Source organism: Lissotriton vulgaris, chromosome 5 (assembly GCF_964263255.1).
Source record: "Lissotriton vulgaris chromosome 5, aLisVul1.2, whole genome shotgun sequence".
In the NCBI taxonomy this organism is placed as follows: domain Eukaryota; kingdom Metazoa; phylum Chordata; class Amphibia; order Caudata; family Salamandridae; genus Lissotriton; species Lissotriton vulgaris.
Genome location: NC_141693.1, coordinates 144,350,351 through 144,369,290, shown reverse-complemented (window position 1 = coordinate 144,369,290; position 18,940 = coordinate 144,350,351). Strand labels below are relative to the sequence as shown.

Sequence of the window (18,940 nt, the reverse complement as noted above, 5' to 3'; positions counted from 1 at the left end):
TACCGGAGGCTCCCGTCTCGACGACGGGGAATGATTCAGGCATGTGAATCTATGAAAGACACTAATACTGGCCAAACGATTATTAATTCCCGGTTTTTTAATCCTAACAAATTCGCCAACTCTAAAATCAGGAACTTTAACCTTCATACGGACATCATACAAATCTTTACTCCTCTGTTGTTTCTTTTTAATGTTGCGGGCTAATGTTTCATTATCAACATCTGAACACTTCACATTCTTCTTTAGCCACCAGGGACATAACTTGGAAATTGGATCCCGCCCCTTCAATAAGCGCAAAGGTGAAACCTCTGTTGTTGAATGAGTAGTTATATGGTACATCCACAACCTTTCTCTCAACTTATCTTTCCAATCAGCTCCAAAACCTCTAGCCCGCATGATATCTTGCTTAAGGACTCTGTTAAACCTTTCAACCTGGCCATTTCCTTGAGGTTCATAAAGAGGAGTAGTGACATGACTAATACTATGACATTTTAGAAACTCCTCCATCTCATAGGATTATAGTTGTACACCATTATCAGAAATAATAACTTCTGGAGATCCTTCTCGAGCAAAAACTTCTTTTAAGAACAGAATGACACTCTTTAGTATCAACACGTGGAACCAACTTCACTTCAGGCAATTTTGTGTGATAATCCACCATAACAATGGCAAATCTACAATCTTGTGGCAAAAAATTGAACGGACCAGCAATGCCCAACCCTAACTTTTGCCAAGGAAAACTGGGCCACTTGACAGGAACCAGAGGAGCATGATGACATCTAAGGGATTTCTCACTGTTGACACACTCGGTACATTCTCTCACAATTCTATCCACAAATCTATCCATGGCAGGCCACCAAAATGTGGATCTAATAAGTTTTTTCATGGATGACATGCCCAAATGTGTCTCATGACTCAAAGATAAAATTGTTTCATGTAAAGAACTGGGAGGAATAAACTTTCCATCCCTATATACCATTTTACCTTCCACCACAATCTCTTCAGCAATCTTCCAATATGGTTGCAACTCCTCCGTAATCTCATTCTTTGGTGGCCAACCCACCAAATTAAATTTAATAACATCTTGTAACAACTTATCTTCATTCATACCCTTTATCCACAAATCCTCAGAAATAGCACTAAATTTTCCTGGTAACAATTCTGTAATACTGGATATAATCTCCCAAGAACATTCTTCATCTTCAGCTTCACAAGGTAATCTTGACAAACAATCAACATTACATTTCCCTGGAACATATTCAATACAAAAAGAGTACTCTTGCAACCTTGACATTCATCTAGCTATCCTAGCATTGGCATTTAATCCTCCACCTGGCGATAAACTATTAATCAAAGGTTTGTGATCAGTTTTAATAACAAACCTTGCACCCCAGATATAATTTCTGAAATGTTCTACACTCCACACACACGCCAACAATTCCTTCTCTATTACCGCATAACGCCTCTCTATGGCATTCAAAGTTCGGGATGCAAAAGCTACATTCCACGCCTCCTTACCAGCCACTTGAGACAAAACACAACCAAGACCGTAAAGACTTGCATCAACCGTAAGAACACATGTCTCACCCATACAAAATGGTTTGAGAGATGGGGCTGCAACCATATCTCTTTTAATATTCTCAAATGCAACTTGCTGCCTTGTACCCCACACAAATTCCACATTCTTCCTTGACAATTCTCTCAAAGGTTCCATTTTTTCAGCAAAATTCCTTATGAATTTACTGTAGTATTCACATAACCCTGAAAATGACAGTAGTTTCTCTTTCGAATCAGGTGACGGTGCCTTAAGTATTGCATCAACTAATGATTTTTTAGGAATCACAGCCTCTTTTGACAAAGTGTGTCCAAGGTATTCAACCGAATCCGGATATAACTTACATTTATTCTTCTTTAAAGTGAGCCCATGATCCTTAAGAATTTTACAGTAAGATAGTTCCAAATAAACGTATTACCTCACACATTTTTGCCACGGTTTAAAAAAACGTCCCTACAGTTTGGCTAGCTGTTCCAAGTCTTCAAAGATTTGCTTTCTGAACTTCTTGAACACATATATTGTCTGCATACAGGACACCTGGTGTACATGTACTTTGAAATGTGATAATTATTTAGTACTTGTCCAGCAAAAAAAAAGTCTATAAGAGTCTTGTGAGTGAAAGGATTGCCATAATGTACAGTACAGATTAAACTTGGTCATATAAAAGTTTCTGTCATCCTTCATACACAGGAAATTAGATAAAAAATATCCCCACAGATCCTGTGTAAAGAGCAGCTCAACCAGTGATTATATTATCATATTAATGTCCATATTAGGTCTGCTAGCTGACTTAGCGATCATAAGATACTCTCATTTGACACCACCGAGTTTTGGAATTTGAGGGGAGAGACGGTGCACTTCTGTTCATCCAGTGGTAAAGTTCACTAGAATACCTCTAATAAAGGAACATTGAAGGCAGTCCTAAATGTTCTAACAGATCCGGGTTTAATCCATTTGATGAATTTGAACACAATAGTGCCAAATTTGTAGTAAAGAGTAAATCTTCACCAGGCCCTCCTTCAGTAATTAGAAGCAATACCATAGATGTTAATAAAGAGTTCCATTTGAATAAACTGATTAACAAACTACAACGGCAGCAATTCTTATATTTCTATAATGAAAGAAGGGAAATGATTATTCTATTAACAAGCACTTGCAATACAACAGGTCCCGCATTTACACAAGTTTGAGCTATTGGCATTGTAAATCACAATGCATTTTATTTGTGTTTTGGTTTTTGAAACTTAATTAAAACGCATTGCTAATCACAAGGGAGATAGCGAGAGGGTGGGGCAGAGTGGTGCCGCCGGCAGTGGCAATATGGCTGAAAGAATTTGACAGATGTATGGTAGCTGAGAAAGAAGTGTTTATAGCTAGGGGGTGCCCGAAGAAGTGGGATAGAAAATGGTCAAAGTGGAATTCCTATTAGGGGGAGATGTGTATCACCTGTGGTGGAACTGGAAATGCGGAGAAGTAGAGACAGGGAAACAACTGTTTAATACATATGTTTTCCGGTCTTTGTCCCAAGTGCGGTGCTAAATGTAACTTGCAAGTATTGTATGTAATTACTGCCTATTTGTCTGTCATGCAATTTATCAATAAAAATATATATATTTTTAAAATGCATTGTCATTTGCAATGCCAATAGCTTAAACCCGGTTGTGGCAAGGGCCATATTACCCACTAAACTGGGACGAGGACATTCAGCCCGATCGTTGCAAGCGTCTTTTTCCATGGGTTTATGTAGTCATCTCGCAAAATACTTGGCCACCTTGTCCCGTGGAATCCAGTCCGCGGACCTAGGGTTGGTGATGTCCTTTGGGTACAGCATGTCTGAAACACCCTCTGGGGCAGGCGGGGGAGGGGTGGGAGGCCATGGTCTAGAGAGGCCTGCATCAACTGTGTCCCCAGGTAAATCCCCTGTGTCTTAGGGTTCCGGGGTGGCGGTACGTGGGGGGTCTGGCAACTATCTGTGGGGGCCTCTGGAACTGGCTGTGGGGGAGCCTGCGCTAGGAAAGCCTGTTTTAGGCACACAACAGCATCCGTGTCCACTCCAGGTCTACACTGCTTCTTGAGGGGGGGGACCCGTCCTCCTGGGGGACCTTTGGGGGAGCTGGCGTGGAATTAGCCCATTTGGCACACTCCTGTGCGTTCTGCGCTGATAGGCACTGTTCTAATGGCTCCATTTCTTGGTTTACTGCCCTGTGTATGGAGTCATCCACTGCCTGATAGGAGTCGTCCCCCCAAGGGAGGGAAGGGCAAGGCGTCCTCCAGGAACTGCTCCTGCTCTCAGTAGGTAAATATTAGGACATGGGATAGCCGCTTGGTGCAGGCAGTTTCTTCAGTGCTGGGGGGCACTGTATTCGGACATAGTGTGGCAGAATTTGGTTGGGACGAGGCCCAGACTTATTTGGATGGGCCAGAGGTGCACAATTTACAGGCAAAGACCTGGTATACTACATTCCTGTAATTATTAGTGGACTACTGCCACCCCCAGGCTAGTGTCCCACGCAGCACCACTAGCCGCCTTTGCCACCCGCAGGGTGTCGAAGAGCACACATGCAGTCCCCAGTGGGACCTAAAGAAAAAAATGACAGCTACAGACCCAGAAAAGGGGGTCACTCAGGTGGCTGGGTACAAGGCTGGATTCTCCACAGGGCAGTGCTAGTCAGCACTCTATTCACAGTGCCTGACTCGTGCTGCCCATAGAGAGGGTACAGTGGCAGGAGAGGGCCTCACTGTAGTGTGAAAAAGGGCATAATGTCACGTAAGGTACACAAATGCGTCCCACAACTACGGGAGTCCGCAAGAGACCGATTAAAACCAAAATGCATCAATACTATGCCAACAGTTAAAAGCAATCTCCCACAACAGGAGAAACAAGAAAAATCGACTAACTTGCTGCTGAGCAGCGAAGAAAGGGTAAGAGTGGACGACATAGTGGAAGGACCACCTTGGGCCTGTAGTGTGGACAGCGAAGAAGGACTTGTGTTCGCAACTTTTTCTATTTCCCTGCTGTTCATGGGAAAAATAGTTTTTGTTATTGTTTAAAAATAGCTGCGGTGAAAAATAAAGCGAAGGAAGAAGGCATAATCTGTGCCTCCAGTCCTGACATAGAATTACCTTTTCTTGAGTGTACATTTTGTTTCTCATGTTGAACTAATTAATCTGGGAATGTAGCATAACAATGTAGATGTTAATATGAATCCCATTTGCACAGTTTGTCCCTGTTGGAATCAGTTATTATATGTTTCAAGTATGATGTTATATGTATCCATATCAAGCACTTTTGTTTAGATGGCTGTTGTGTAATTTACATGTGGAGCAGTTTGAAGAATTAATTGACCTGAATTGAAACAGCAGTGTACCTCAACATTTACTTTGCTGTCTGTTATCATAGTCTCAAAGGTGACCTGGTTAAAGATGTGGTACGACACTGACCCAAAATCAGAGCTAGTCGCCTACTGGCACCTAGTCTGTTCAATGTGCTAGAGGATGCTTTACAACCTGAAAGCTTCAGCTGTTCAAGAGATAAAAGTTCCACAAATGTATTACCTACTGTGGGCGCTAAGTCCATTCACAGCACGAGTGGTCTCCCTACAGGAACCTTGTCAATGTACATATTTTGGAACTCTGAACTGCTGAGTGAATTGGCCCATTCACCAGTCACTGGACCCCCTGGTGACTATTTTTACTAGGTACTGGAACTTTGATTTTCAAAGTAAACCATTTGAACCGCTAAAACCAGCATACTTAAAAGTTGGAAATCCAATTCCACTTTAGGGTGGTGATTTATTTTTTATTTTATTTTAAGTGTTAAAAGCCTGTTTTGTAGATACTCTGCCACATGGGTTCAAACTATTTGAGCTGTCTCTTTTTTTGCAATATTCCCTGCAACACCAGTGGTAACTACCAGTAACCAGCATGGATACAGCCCAGTAACCATTGATGTTTCCTGGACTAAGACCTTTACCGGATTGACTGGAATAGTTTGCCTCCCTTGCCAGGTTTTTCAAAAGCTGATTTGAAACCCAGTGTCTTTCTTGACAAATCATTATCTCTTTTGCACCAGAGTTGTTCTAGTCCTCAAAGTATGAAAGTGAAAACCTTTTTTATACAGTTTTGTTCATCATCAGAACTACTTTTGCAGATAGTCCCAGTTACCAGAATTCAGTAGGTTTAAATGCTACCCAAAGTCTTGAAGAAAACTGAGGTAGAAGTAGGTTTTGTTGGAGCAAAAACAGCTCAAGTCATTGTTGACTAGTCATTTGTCTCTTTTGGTCTTTTTTCCTCTGCTTTTCCTGCTCCTCTTTGTGCTTTCTTGATATTTGTTTGTGTTTCATGCTTACATTTTGTTTGAAATTTTCTGTGTCAGGACGTTATATCCTTTAACTGTTTTAAGTTTACTTTGATCCGCCACAGTGGCCCATACAATGTGAATCCTTATTTTGGCCAATCTGCCAACAGTAAAGACGAAGGTGACTTTACGTATTTTGGTTCACTTTCTCATTGAACAACTGAAAGTTTGGGTTGTACAGAAACTGATGTATATTGCCCTGAAACGTACACTACTTTTTCCCCACCCCCAGTGATGCCCTCACATTGCATATTCTAAGTTTTTCCTACGCTTAAGGTAAACTGTTTGTATCGCAAATCCCTGTATCAAGCAAGGCAATAATCAGGTGAAAACTGGCTTGCCCCTTGGGTAGGTTACTTTACCATCCATGTCCCACTCCGTTATCTGAAGTACAAACGCTTAGCTGCTGTTGGTCTTTCATTAAGGTTGGCAGCTTAACTCATTTAATTGAATAGTATATTACAAGTTGGCCTAAGATGGGAATGCAACTCAAAAATTTACTTTATTCACTTTGGTGATGCTACCGAAAGGCTTGTGCTGATGAGAAGTGTATGATCTCTACTCAATCACAAACTACCTATTTAAGTATTGGCGGCAGGGGTAGATAAATCATACCTTTAAGCAATCTGTTGAATGCATACCTTGTATACAACATCTGGTAATTAGTTAAAATGTATAGGCCAACTCTTTTTTTTTTTATTATTATTATTGCTTAGGTGGTCCATGCCAGTTTATGCACCTAATCATCAACCGGCTGTTGTAATTTCAAATTCAATAATTAGAGATATATTTTTCCTGCAGCTCAAAGAAATGTGTCGTAGAGAACTAGACAAAGCAGAGTCAGAAATTAAGAAGAACAGCTCTATAATTGGTGACTATAAACAGGTATGTTACTGCTGAAATATGCACATATCTACATACATGTGTTTATGTAATTCTTTACATGAAAGATTTTCAATTTGTGAATTTTGAAATAATTAGGCTTTTAGTATGAACTAATCAAAAAGTTTAGAATATTTTATAAAGTGTTGTGACCATCACTTTCAGTGTTTTATGCATTAGTTAAAGCAGAATGAAGTGATACTGTCTTTTTTTAAAGATCTACTAACATGTCGGTAACTTTTTGAATTTAGTATGTATTTGTATGCAGTTTTCAGCCACTTTTGGGTAACATACAGTAGACTAGAATATCGGTTTACTGGATTTAAAATTTGATAAACATTGACAATTGGTTATAAGGTCTGCAGTAGTTTACGTCTTTTCATTGGATATACTGTTGTTAGTGGGGCTATGGCTGGCTGTGTGTGTGCGCACATGTGTAGCTAGTGACTTAGAAGGGTATAGATATTGCATTGCCCTTCCATTGTTTAATCTTCTGGAGTTATTTATGTTGCTCTGATAGGTCTCTGTTGGACTTGGCCCTTTTTGCAGGGTCATCCTGGAACTTTTTGCCTTCCTCCTACTATTTTTTCTGACCTGGTGGTGGTTTTCGGACTCTGGGCACTTTAACACTGCTGTCCAGTGTAAAGTGCATGTGCTTTCTATGGTAAAGCATGGTAAGATTGGTCTACACCTGTTTGGCAAATTTAATTTACCTATCAGTCCCCGTAACTTAAATGCTACTGGTGGGCTTGCAACGCTGATTGCGCCACCCACCAAAGTAGCCTTTCAAACCTGTCTGCCATTGCTGGGCCTGCACGCACCATTGCTGCCACTGTGATGTGGCACATAAAGTGGGAGTGACTCCCCTTTTACTAGATGTCAGTCACCCGTAAGGTAGGCCCTAGGCAGCCCTATGGGCAGGGTGCAATTTAAGTAAAAGGTAGGGCATGTACCGTTACTGTGTGGCATGTCCTGGTAGTGAAAAACAGCCATTTTGGTTTCTCACTACAGTGTGGCTGCCCTCTCATAAGAATGCATTGGGGATTCCCTGATAAATGCATCAGTGATCATTCCTGATCTGAGAGGAGTAGAGTGGTCAAGTTTGGTATGTTTGGAATAGTGGTAATAAATGCTGCACAATGGTGTTCGCAGATTTATTATCACTATTTTATAAGTGCCACTTTTTAGAAGTGGGCATTTCTGTGTGCTATGTATCTTTGTGCCTGCCTGATGTGTATTGCATGTCTGGCTCTGGAGTGACAAGGGTGTCTTGCTTGCACCTTCAGATAATACAGCTCCCAAACGATGGTTCAACACTCGGCAAAGCAAAAGACTTTAACACAAAACAAACACCACCTTTAGAAAAGGGTTTTATTCTACACATTGCAAGGAGACTCTCTTTTAGAATAAGGCTTGGGGTTTTATTTTACACAATGCTCTCTAACAGAAAGGCTTTCCCAGATGCCAAATACACAAGATTCAAATACACAAATATATATATATATATATATATATATATATATATATATATATATATATATATATATATATATATATATATTCTCACAAAAACAATCCTTGAACGTGAATAACCCAAACAACTTGCAAGCACTGCTGTGCACGCAGAAAAAGCTGAAGCAAGGCAGAGTCAGAAAACAAGATGACATGAGGACATTTCAAAGCCAATAGTAAGAACTTCATAATTCTCATCAATGTACAACACAATTCACAATTGTGCACAACTGCTTATAGATTCACATACTTCATATCTCAATGTCCAACACTGAGCACATGTGTGCTTCACTGCCCACAACACTGCATTTCGAGACCAAAAAGTACATTCCACAACCTTCTCTCCTTCTCATGCTTTCAGATGCACACCCCACAATTTCTGTTCTTGGCAAGGATGTCCTACTCCGTGACAGCTCCCACTAAAAGACTGCAAGATTACAAGAAAGAAACTTTTAAGAGAATCAAGGCATATGCAGGACGTTGTACTCTCAGGCTAGGATAAAATAACACAAAAAAGTCAATTAAAATAATGGTAGTCCAAGGTCATCACAGGGTGTCGGACCACAAGAGTGCCTCTAGCACAAGGGGCTGGGTGAGTCAGCGCTATGCTGAATAGGCTGATCTGCATTTGGAGTGGTGGGAGGAGTAGCACTTGAGACGGAATGGGACTGTGCCTGCCTTACAAAATGCTGTCTCCTCCCCCTGTGGTGTCTGGGGCCAGAGCCTACACTGACAAAGGGGCTGGTGCTGCACCTTCGGAGAAATGTGTGGGTGCCCCCAGATCTGGTCTGGACCGGGTGCTGAGTCCTGTGGCAGGGGGGGGGGGCAAATACACTAAGGAGTATAAGTATTTGGTCTGTGACATATGAAAATGTGCTGTGGGTGCTTACTTGGGACTTCTGGAGCTGAGGAGAGCACACTGCATGGACTGCAGTGTGCCAGGAGGAACCGCCACGGGGAACTAACCTGAGACCTGCTGGGCAGGTGAGGGGACTGCTGCTCTACTGTGGGACCCTGTGTGCTGGCCTGCCTGGGCCCACCTCTGCCCTTGTCAATCCCTGTTTGTTTCGTGGGGAGACAGGCTGAGTGCTTTATTTTCGTTATTGCCCAGCTAATCCAGCGCGTGGTAAGCACTGTGCCATTTCCCCTCTTGATCTGTGCGTGTCGTCTGTGATACAGCAGGGGGGGTTCTGCTGACATGGCCCCATGCTGTGCTGAGCCAGTCTGCAGGAGCACTGTGGCAGAAGTGTGTGGGGAGCGCCTCATTTTCTGAGGATAGGAGAATGAGGCGACCGGCATACGTGTCCGTGCACCTTCTAGCCAGCATGGTGGGCACTCTACTTTCCTATGTGCTTGCGTCGACGGAGACTTCGCTCCGCTGCCCTTTCTTTAATGGGGAGTGCTCAGGAGAACAGCCCGTACTCCAGGTGTGGCAGCATTCATGGCACGCTGCTCAGGGAAGCTATCGCCCCTCATTGTGCCCCGAGGGCTCCATCACGGAGCAGAAGCAGACGAGAAAGGGGAAGTCAGGCAGCTGTTGCCCGGTTGTGGGCGGGGCGGGGGTTCCCCATGTTATCGAGGAGAGCCTTGCGTGTCTTCTCTACCTGGTTGAGTCTGTTGAGGCGGCGGGAGCCTACCCCGCATTGCTGTGTCCGGAGTAGTCCTGAGAGGTGGGAGCCTACCCGCATTGCCGAGTCCGGAGTACCCTGGTTCTGAGAGAGGTCAGCGGGGAAAAAAACGGAAGTCAGGCAAGGATTGCCTGGTTGCAGCCGGGGCTCTCAGGAGAACGAGGAGAGCCCTGTGTATCTGCTTAAAAGCAGAGAGGTGCTGTGTGCTGGTATCTTCATTTTTGATGGAAGGATCAGAGCCTCACGTTTTCCATTCCACCACTCTCCGCCTCCCCCCGCCTCCCCCCGCCTGGGAGAGGCGGGTCACCAGCAGGAGTGCAGCCAAGAGCCAGACGGAGCTTCGCTGTCTTCCTGCCTTGCACCCATCCTGTTTGCAGAGTGGCCCAGCGAAAGAAGAGAACCCCTGTGAGTGGGGGCTGGAAAGGCACTGTTGGTGCGCGGTCATTTCCGCAGCTGCGCCGCAGATCGCGGTCAGCTGCAACACAGAGGCATTCTGGGAGAGAGACAAGGGTGAGTGGCACCCTGATCCCCCCACTTCCCCCACCCCAATTATTTTATGGGCATTGTTCTTGCTGCCACTGCAGCCAAGGGGCTAGCGGAAGCCTCGTTAAGGGGCATGGAGTGGGGAAAGCACTCAGTCGGAAAGAGGCATTGTGGGGCAAGCCCAGGACCAGGCCCCTGCTTGAGTGTGTCCTGATTTGGGGGCGACCAAACTGGGTGGTAATACACCTGTTGAGGCTCCTGATGAGAGAGCAGTAACGATAGGACCCTGAGGTATTTAGAGTATGAGGGACTGGTGTCCTACTGTAATGAGTGTGCCTAGTGTGTGCCCTGATGAGTGGGTACGTTGGTGCCCTGTTGCTAATTAGGATGTATGCCTAAAGTGCTATGCATAATATGCTTATGCTAAGTGTACCTATACAAGTAGTTACTGGTGGTTCTGTCTAAGTGGGATGGTTATGCCCATGATTGATGCATAATGTGTTTAAACTACGGACAGTGGTACCAGTAGTTACTGGTTGGTTCCTTATGTTTACTACCTGTGAGTTCTATTGGTTATGACAGTGGCCCGATTAGCCTTGTAATGTATATAATTCCCTGTAAAGTAATACAGTGGCATAATGTAATATGTGATTGCATTCTAATGTGTTTTGTAAGTAATACAAAGGCTATTTTTATATAACCGTGTTTAGAGTCTTTGTGGTGTGCCTAGCGTGTCGCTGCTGTGTGAGTGTGTTGTGCAAATGCTTTACACATTGCCTCTGGGATAAGCCTGACTGATATGCCAAGCTACCAAGGGGGTGAGCAGGGGTTATCTTCGGTGTGTAACTCCCTTGCCCTGACTAGAGTGGTGGTTTATGCCTGGCTGTCACACCCTGGCCCACACTAAAACATGCATGTTTCAAACTATGCTAGAACTGTCGAACATAGGTCGGTCACGGACAAGTACTGGATGTTTGGGCTCGCCACATGACTCAGTTGAGTGTGCCCTCATGTACCCAGAGGCGATTTGAGACCAAGAATCAAAGTTGTACTTCTCTGTACATAAGAAATTGTGGCCCTTGCATGAGTCCCTCTTCAGGCTGCGGGTGCCGACTCATTCTCACTCTCGGGGCCGTTCGCGCAAGAGTCTGTGGAAGTCCTCTGGTAAATCTAAATTGAAGTCCTTTTTCAAAACATAAAGTGAACAGTAACTCAACCCCATCTAACCACTCCATATCCAAGGAGAAGACACTTGGGTGTCACAATGCCAGTTGGTCACAATCTAATCCCATCGGTGACAGCTGAGCCGACCGAGACCTTCATGGATGCCATGGTGGAGATTTTTGTTTTGGTGCGCCTTAGGGGACCAAGTAACCGAGGGGCCTCCAGTTGGCTTCCTGCCATCCAGTGCAGTTTTAACCTTTAAGACCTATTCCAAGCTGGACCTACTACAGTAAATATGGCTACTTGCGCTCCGCTTGAGCTGTCAATAGTGCCGGAAGAGAATCCAGCGTGGATTCCAATGTCTGACCCCAAATTGGCTTCAGCCCTATCTCTACCCATGTTGCCCAAAAAAATTACTAAAGTGCGACCATTCATCTTACAGCCTGCGTATGTATCAATTCCTCTACCTGGGCTGACTCACCAGCAGAGGCTCCATTATACTTTAGGCTTGGGTGCTGAACAAGGTACACAACCAGAAAGAGATGATGTTGGGGAGAGGGATGATGATCTCACCCCTCATTATAATGATGACAATTTTATACTTGGAGTTCAAAGAGTCCTGTGTGATTGGTACTCTCCTAATATGGGTTGGATTCGTCACTTGCACTACCAACTGAAGAAAGTAACTTATTTGCAGTAGAGTTCCGACGGGCATCTGAGGTCTGGGCATTGCATCTGCCATCACTCGAGACCAATAATAACGTTCTTACAGAAATGTTGCAGTCTGGGCCAGCCATTTCTGAGTCCTTAATTTCCTTTAACAAGGTTCTCACTGATACCTTGATAGGCACTTGTTCAATGCTCTGTTCTTGCCCACCTTGATAGGCACTTGGTCAATGCCCTGTTCTTGCCCACTGGTGAATAGGCATGTGGCCAGACGTCAGACCGGCACCTAGCAACCTGGATTATCTCACTAAAGACCCTCCCCCAGAGAGCCTGGTGGTTAAGGCTCCAACCAGCAAGGTGAGCCCACACTCATACCCCACGACCTCTGTCGATAGGGAGTACAAAAGGATTGAGGCATTTTGAAAAAATGTTCTCCTTGGCAAGCCTGGTGGAATATTTCTTGTGATTAAATAAGTGCCTGTTAGGACAATTATTATTGTACATTTTCCCTACTTTCTTGTTCTGTAGTAACATCTTCTGCACTGTTTGCATCAGGTAAATGTAGAGTCGTTTGTTGTCTCTTCTAGTCTATTGTGTGTGGGGGGTTATTTTTTAAGTGGTCAGTAGTGTTCAGTGTTCCGACACACCGAAAAAAAACTTTAATCCCCAAGAAAATCGATTAGATGACAACCTTCACCCGGAATTACTGGAAACAGGATTGATCTAACGGAACACTACCTAAAGATTACACAAAGCAGGTACTGAATATCCTAAAACAACTGAGACCTGACGGGGCCCCTGGGCCAAACTGCCTGCTTAATGCCTTATTTAAAAAAGATCCAACCTTTTGGTACATCCACCTAACTTCTGTTAATAAACGCCCTAGAGACTCGCGTCATCCCAGATTCTTGGTGAGGAAGCATCTTACAACCTATATATGAATCAGGGGTGCGTTCAGACCCATCCAATTACAGACTTCTAGCCCTCATCGATGTTGAGAAGAAAGTTTATGCTTCAAACTTGTTGACAGACCTAGAGATTTGGTTAGTAGTGTAAACCTAATCCGAAAAACGCAAAAAGGATTCCGGGCAGGGATCGGCACTTTAACAAACTTATCCGCAGTTACCCTCCTGGCTAATCAGACTGTTGCCAAATCAAACGTCCTTCATGCATGTTTTGTAGAACTCAAAGCAGCCTTTGATAAAATTCCCAGAACTAAGCTATGGGCAAATTGTTAGAGGCAATCAGCAATCTTTATTCGAAAACGTTGGTCCAAATAAAAAAGGGGTACAGGCGAAGTCTAGGTAACAAAATTCTGACCATCAACAGCTTAAAACAGGGGTGTGTCTTGGCACCTTGTCTATTCAACATCTACACAGCTGATTAAGAGAACAACCTTCGATTAACACAAGAAGACCCTCCAAAATTGGTTAATGTCCTAATAGCAAGCCTCCAGTATGGTGACAACATTGTTTTACTTTCCCAAAAGCCTCGAGGCTTACAGTGGCTGATCCCCCAACTATCAGAATATACATCCTCAGCTGAATTAGTAATCAACCTCCAAAAATCAAAGGTCGTGTGCTTTTCCAGTACCCACAAAAAACACCCTAAATTCACCTGGACGATAAACATCACCACCTTGGCCCAGGTAGAAACATAAATATATGGGGGTACTACTAGACAGCCATCTCAATACCTAGCAATAACTGGACTTACTGCAAGTAAAAATAAAACAACTGTTTTTTGTATTTAAAACCTTGCAGAAAAAATAGCAACTGTTCAGCAATTCACCTGTTTAAGGCCATTGCGGCAAACTTCTTGCCTTCCATTTCGTATGGATCGAAACTGTTAAACACTGAGGACTCAACAGTTTTAAACACTGCACAAACTACCCTCTTAAAGCAACTATTCGCAATTCCACGCCACATTTCTCAAGCCCATATAAGACTGGAATTCGGATTAAAGAACCAGATACCAACAAGACAAGGAGTCCTGGTCAAATATTACTAGAGAATGAAGGCAGCAAAAGAAATTGCATTATTGCTGGGAGGAGGTCGAAAAGCAGTCCAGGCTGAGCAAGTCAGTATATCCAGTTTTAAAACAATCCCTCCCAGCATTAAAGCTAGAGGATGCTTGACTCACAATATCGGCCTATTCTGAGGAGAAACAGCCTTAATAACGAAGCCTTTACAACGACTGACCTAAACAACGAATCCAAAACAACGACCTGTCTATGAACCACGACATCATTAAGTACGACTTACTCGAACAACGACTTTCTGAAAACATGAATAAAACGACCTTCTAACTGGCCAATAGATGGCACTATTGTTATATGTTGTATGTTTGTTAAATTAATAAAATTACAAAACAAGTTAAAAAAAACAATTTACGTACAAGCCCCCAACACGTTTTAGGCTTCGCCTCAGGGTTGGCATTTTATTCAAGTGAATGATAACAGGATAAAAGAGTTGAAATCGGAACTTTATTGGCCGTGGGTGTATATTTGTTATGAGAGTACATTTACTGTTTTAAAAAAACTGTCTGTAAATACCGCAAGATGTCTATATTCCTTTAGGGACGAGAGGGCACACAACGGACCATGTACGAAAGAAATATTATCAAAGCTTGCTGCCGTGGTTGTGCAGTCCATCACTAATTAACATGATCTGCAGTGTTAATATTTTCCCTCTCTAAGCTTTTCGCTCTATTTTGTATGTCCTTGCTGAAGACATCAGTGACCCTAGAGTGAACATGGAGTTAATCCATGTTTCTTTACTATTTTTATAAATAGTTTAGTAATCTAGCATAGTGTACCAGGCCACTTCAGCACATTAGAGTAACATGACGTGCTCTATTGCACCATCTGTCTTGGTAGGGCTGGGGGCACCGCATTGGCTCTGGTACGACAGTCCGAGAATGGTCTATCTTCAGTGTACCTAGGCTCCATTCACATGCCAATAGATAAAACATTGCTTAAAATTCCAGGTAGCCTGACTCTATCATGAAAGGCTTTTGGACGGAGGTTTGTCATAGAGTCTCATGATCCAAAGACTGCATGCCATCTCCTACCGTGTTTAAAACATGCTTTTTATTTTAGAGCAGCATGGTATATTAAGGAAAGTAGACAACTGACTATTTTTCGCTGTTTAGGAGGTCGTTGTTAAGAATGCAGTGGTTTGGCATTGCTCCTGGTTTAGCATTCGTGGTTTAGGTTTTCGTTGTTAAAGTAGTAGTTGTTAAATCATATATCCTATTCTGAGTTCAAACAAACAGCCAATAAAGTCATCCAGCAACAATCCCAGTTAATAGATTAAGCCTCCTGGGCCCTCAAAACACACGCGTGGGCAGTGATGCCATCTTACAAATGTCTTAAACCTCAACCATACCTGTTAGAACACAACTCAAAACAGAAAAAAATGGAATCTGATTCTATTGAGATTGAGATCCTATCCATCCAAAGACCCTACCCCAAAATAAAAACGGACCTGACCAACTAAGGAATGTCGCATTTGTGGTCATAGAGATGAGTCACTACTCCATCTTTTATGTATCTGTCCGGCGCTACTAAATATTCAGAAAACTCTCTTATGGCCAACACTGAGGAGAGAACAAATAAGGACTTGCAGAGCAGCTGTGATAAAATGCCTACGATGCTCAACTGTCCAATTGGCATGCAAGGTGATAAAACTTCTGAACTTAGCGGTAAATGAACTAGAAAATAGCGATAGATGAACTGAACTAGACTTTGCAGAGTCGCCCTGTCCACTTAATCTACATTCTGTCGTTCATATGACCATAGTACAGCACTTTATTATACCCCGTGAAGTTATGCACGCTTGTGAACAGTCTAAACCAAATCCATTAGAAGTCTGCTTTTCCTAGTAGGGCTGGACACTACATGCCCACATGATTGGATTGGAAACTGTCCTAACATTATTTTACCTCTTATACAAATGAGTTTACTGTAATTTTAAACTAGAGCAATTGTTTGACATTTTATGTATTCAGGTGGCTCGTCTCACCCTTTTATGATTTTGAAGAAATGGAATAAAAGTATTTACTACCAGTGTTCTGAGTAATATTGCTATTCAGGATTTCTAAACAGTCCACTTCAATCATTGTTTTGTGGTTTTCTTTGGACTGTACGATACAATACAATACAATATCATTTGTAAAGCGCGCTACATACCCGTGGTGGTATCAAGGCGCTGAGGGGGGGGGGGGAGGCTGCTACTGATCAAAGAGCCAGGTCTTGAGAAGTCTCCTGAAAGCGGGCAGGTCCTGGGTCTGTGGCAGGTGGGTAGGGAGAAATTTCCAGGTCTTGGCGGCGAGGTAGGAGAAGGATTTGCCGCCGCCGGTGGATTTTCGGGTGCAATGTACTGAGGCGAGGGCAAGGTTGGCAGAGCAGAGGTTGCGGGTGGGGGTGTGGAAGTTGAGTCTGTGGTTGAGGTATGCTGTTCCGGCGTTGTGAAGGGCCTTGTGTAGGTGGATGAGGAGTTTGAAGGTGATCCTCTTGTTGACAGGGAGCCAGTGCAGGTCTCTCAGGTGGGGTGGGATGTGGTTGCGTGGTGGGATGTTGGAGATGAGTCGTGCAGCGGCATTCTGGATGCGTTGCAGCCGCTTCAGGAGCTTGGTGGTTGTTCCAGCGTAGAGGGCGTTCCCGTAGTCCAGTCTGCTGGTGACGAGGGCTTGGGTTACGGTCCTTCTAGTGTCGGGGGGATCCAATTGAAGATTCTGCGGAGCATTCAGAGGGTGTTGAAGCAGGATGCGGAAACTGCGTTGACTTGCTTGGTCATAGAGAGGGCGCAGTCTAGGACGATCCCGAGGTTGCCTGCGTGATCGGTGGGTTCTGGGGCTGTTCCTAGCGATGATGGCCACCAGGAGTCGTCCCAGGCTGAGGGGGTGGAGCCGAGGATGAGGACCTCCGTCTTGTCTAAGTTCAGCTTCAATCTGCTGTGCTTCATCCATTCGGCGACGGCCTTCATTCCTCTGTGGAGGTTGGCTTTGGCGGTGTGGGGGTCTCCGGTGAGGGATATGATCAGTTGGGTGTCGTCGGCATAGGAGATGATGTTGAGGCTATGTTGTCGCGCGACATGGGCGAGTGGTGCCATGCGTCGGGCTATGGGACGCCGCAGATGATCTCGGTGGTCTTGGAGCGAAAGGGTGGGAGGCGGACGCTCTGGGTTCTGCCGGTGAGGAAGGATGTGGTCCAGGTCAGGGCCTTCTCTTGGATTCCGGCGTCATGGAGGCGAGCTGTTAGGGTGCGGTGGCAGACCGTGTCGAAGGCTGCTGATAGGTCTAAAAGGATGAGGGCAGCTGTTTCTCCTTTGTCCATCAGGATCCTAATGTCGTCTGTGACGGGGAGGAGGGCGTTCTCAGTGCTGTGGTTGCTGCGGAAGCCTGACTGAGATGGGACCAGGATGTTGTTGTCTTCGAGATAGCGGGACAGTTGTCTGTTGACAATCTTCTCAGTGACTTTTGCCGGGAAGTGGAGCAGGGAGATGGGCCGGAAGTTCTTGAGGTCGTTGGGGTCCGCCTTCGGTTTCTTCAGTAGGGCATTGATCTTGGCATGCTTCCAGCTCTCCGGGAAGGTTGCCGTCTCGAAGGAGGAGTTGATTGTTTTCCGGAGATGGGGTGCGATGATTGCGATGGCTTTGTTGAAGACATAGTGAGGGCATGGGTCAGATGGGGATCCGGAGTGTATGGAGTTCATGGTCTTGATGGTGTCTTCGTCGCTGACGTTGGTCCAGGTGGTCAGGCGGCTGGTGTGGGTGGTGGTCGCAAGACTGGTTGTCTCGGCGGTGGATGTGGGGGTGTCTGAGTTGAAGCTGTCGTGGATGTCGGCGATCTTGCGGTGAAAGAAGGTGGCCAGTGAGTCGCACAGGTCCTGAGAGGGTGGGATGTCTTTAAAATGTGTGGTATATATTTTGCCAACTGGACTTACTCAAATAGGTGAATAATATGGTTCGCCAGGAGTGTGATTTAATATGTATTCTTCGGGTGGATACTTATAACCGTAGATTCCTCATCTTTAGAGCACTTGTATGTTGGTAGGTGGCATTGTGCTGCTCCTTGGTGACTTCGCGCTGCCCAGCAAGTGACAGAACAGACTCAGATATAAGTTTCACCCCTATGTGTAGATGTCAATTCCTTTCTGCATGTTCCAATTCCCAATTTGACAGTGTTATGACTTTCAAAACTCTGCAACGTGTGCTATGCCAATATGTCCCCACTGAACATAATGGTTTTCAAGCTGTTCTGAGGTTGCTGAAAGTAGATGTTAGTCATGGACCCACATGGCTAAAGAGAACACTCCCCACCATCCAATCTCATTTTGCAGTTCCTCTGTGCGTGCCCTGAGTTTCTTGGGCCGTGTTGGTTCGTCTCTGGGGGTCTGACAGTGGCTGTTTGCTTATGGGCATTTGATAGTGAAGGTTCATCTCTGGGTTTCTGAGAGCTTTTTGTCAATGGGTTTTTGATAGTGACAGATTCTCTCTGAATAAATTGCAGTGTCTGTTTGTCTATGGTTTGCTGACCGTGTTGGTTCGTCTCTGGGTGACTGATAGTGTCTGTTTGTCTATAGTTAGTTGCCAGTGTTGGTTTCTCCTGGGTTTCTAACAGTGTCTGTTTTCCAATGGGTGTTTGTTAGTGTTATTTCGTCTCTGGGTAACTGAAAGCGTGGCTTGTTTT

At 44.4% G+C, this 18,940-nt stretch overlaps 1 protein-coding gene across 1 annotated transcript in view; it reads left to right on the top strand.

The window, feature by feature from the left end:
* RABGAP1 (RAB GTPase activating protein 1) overlaps positions 1-18,940 on the top strand; it is a 967,778-nt gene that overhangs the window by 881,702 nt on the left and 67,136 nt on the right. Inside the window, exon 24 of the mRNA XM_086921082.1 lies at positions 6,714-6,797. Within this exon, the coding sequence (XP_086777208.1) occupies positions 6,714-6,797 (84 nt within the window). The remainder of the gene's footprint in view (positions 1-6,713; positions 6,798-18,940) is intronic.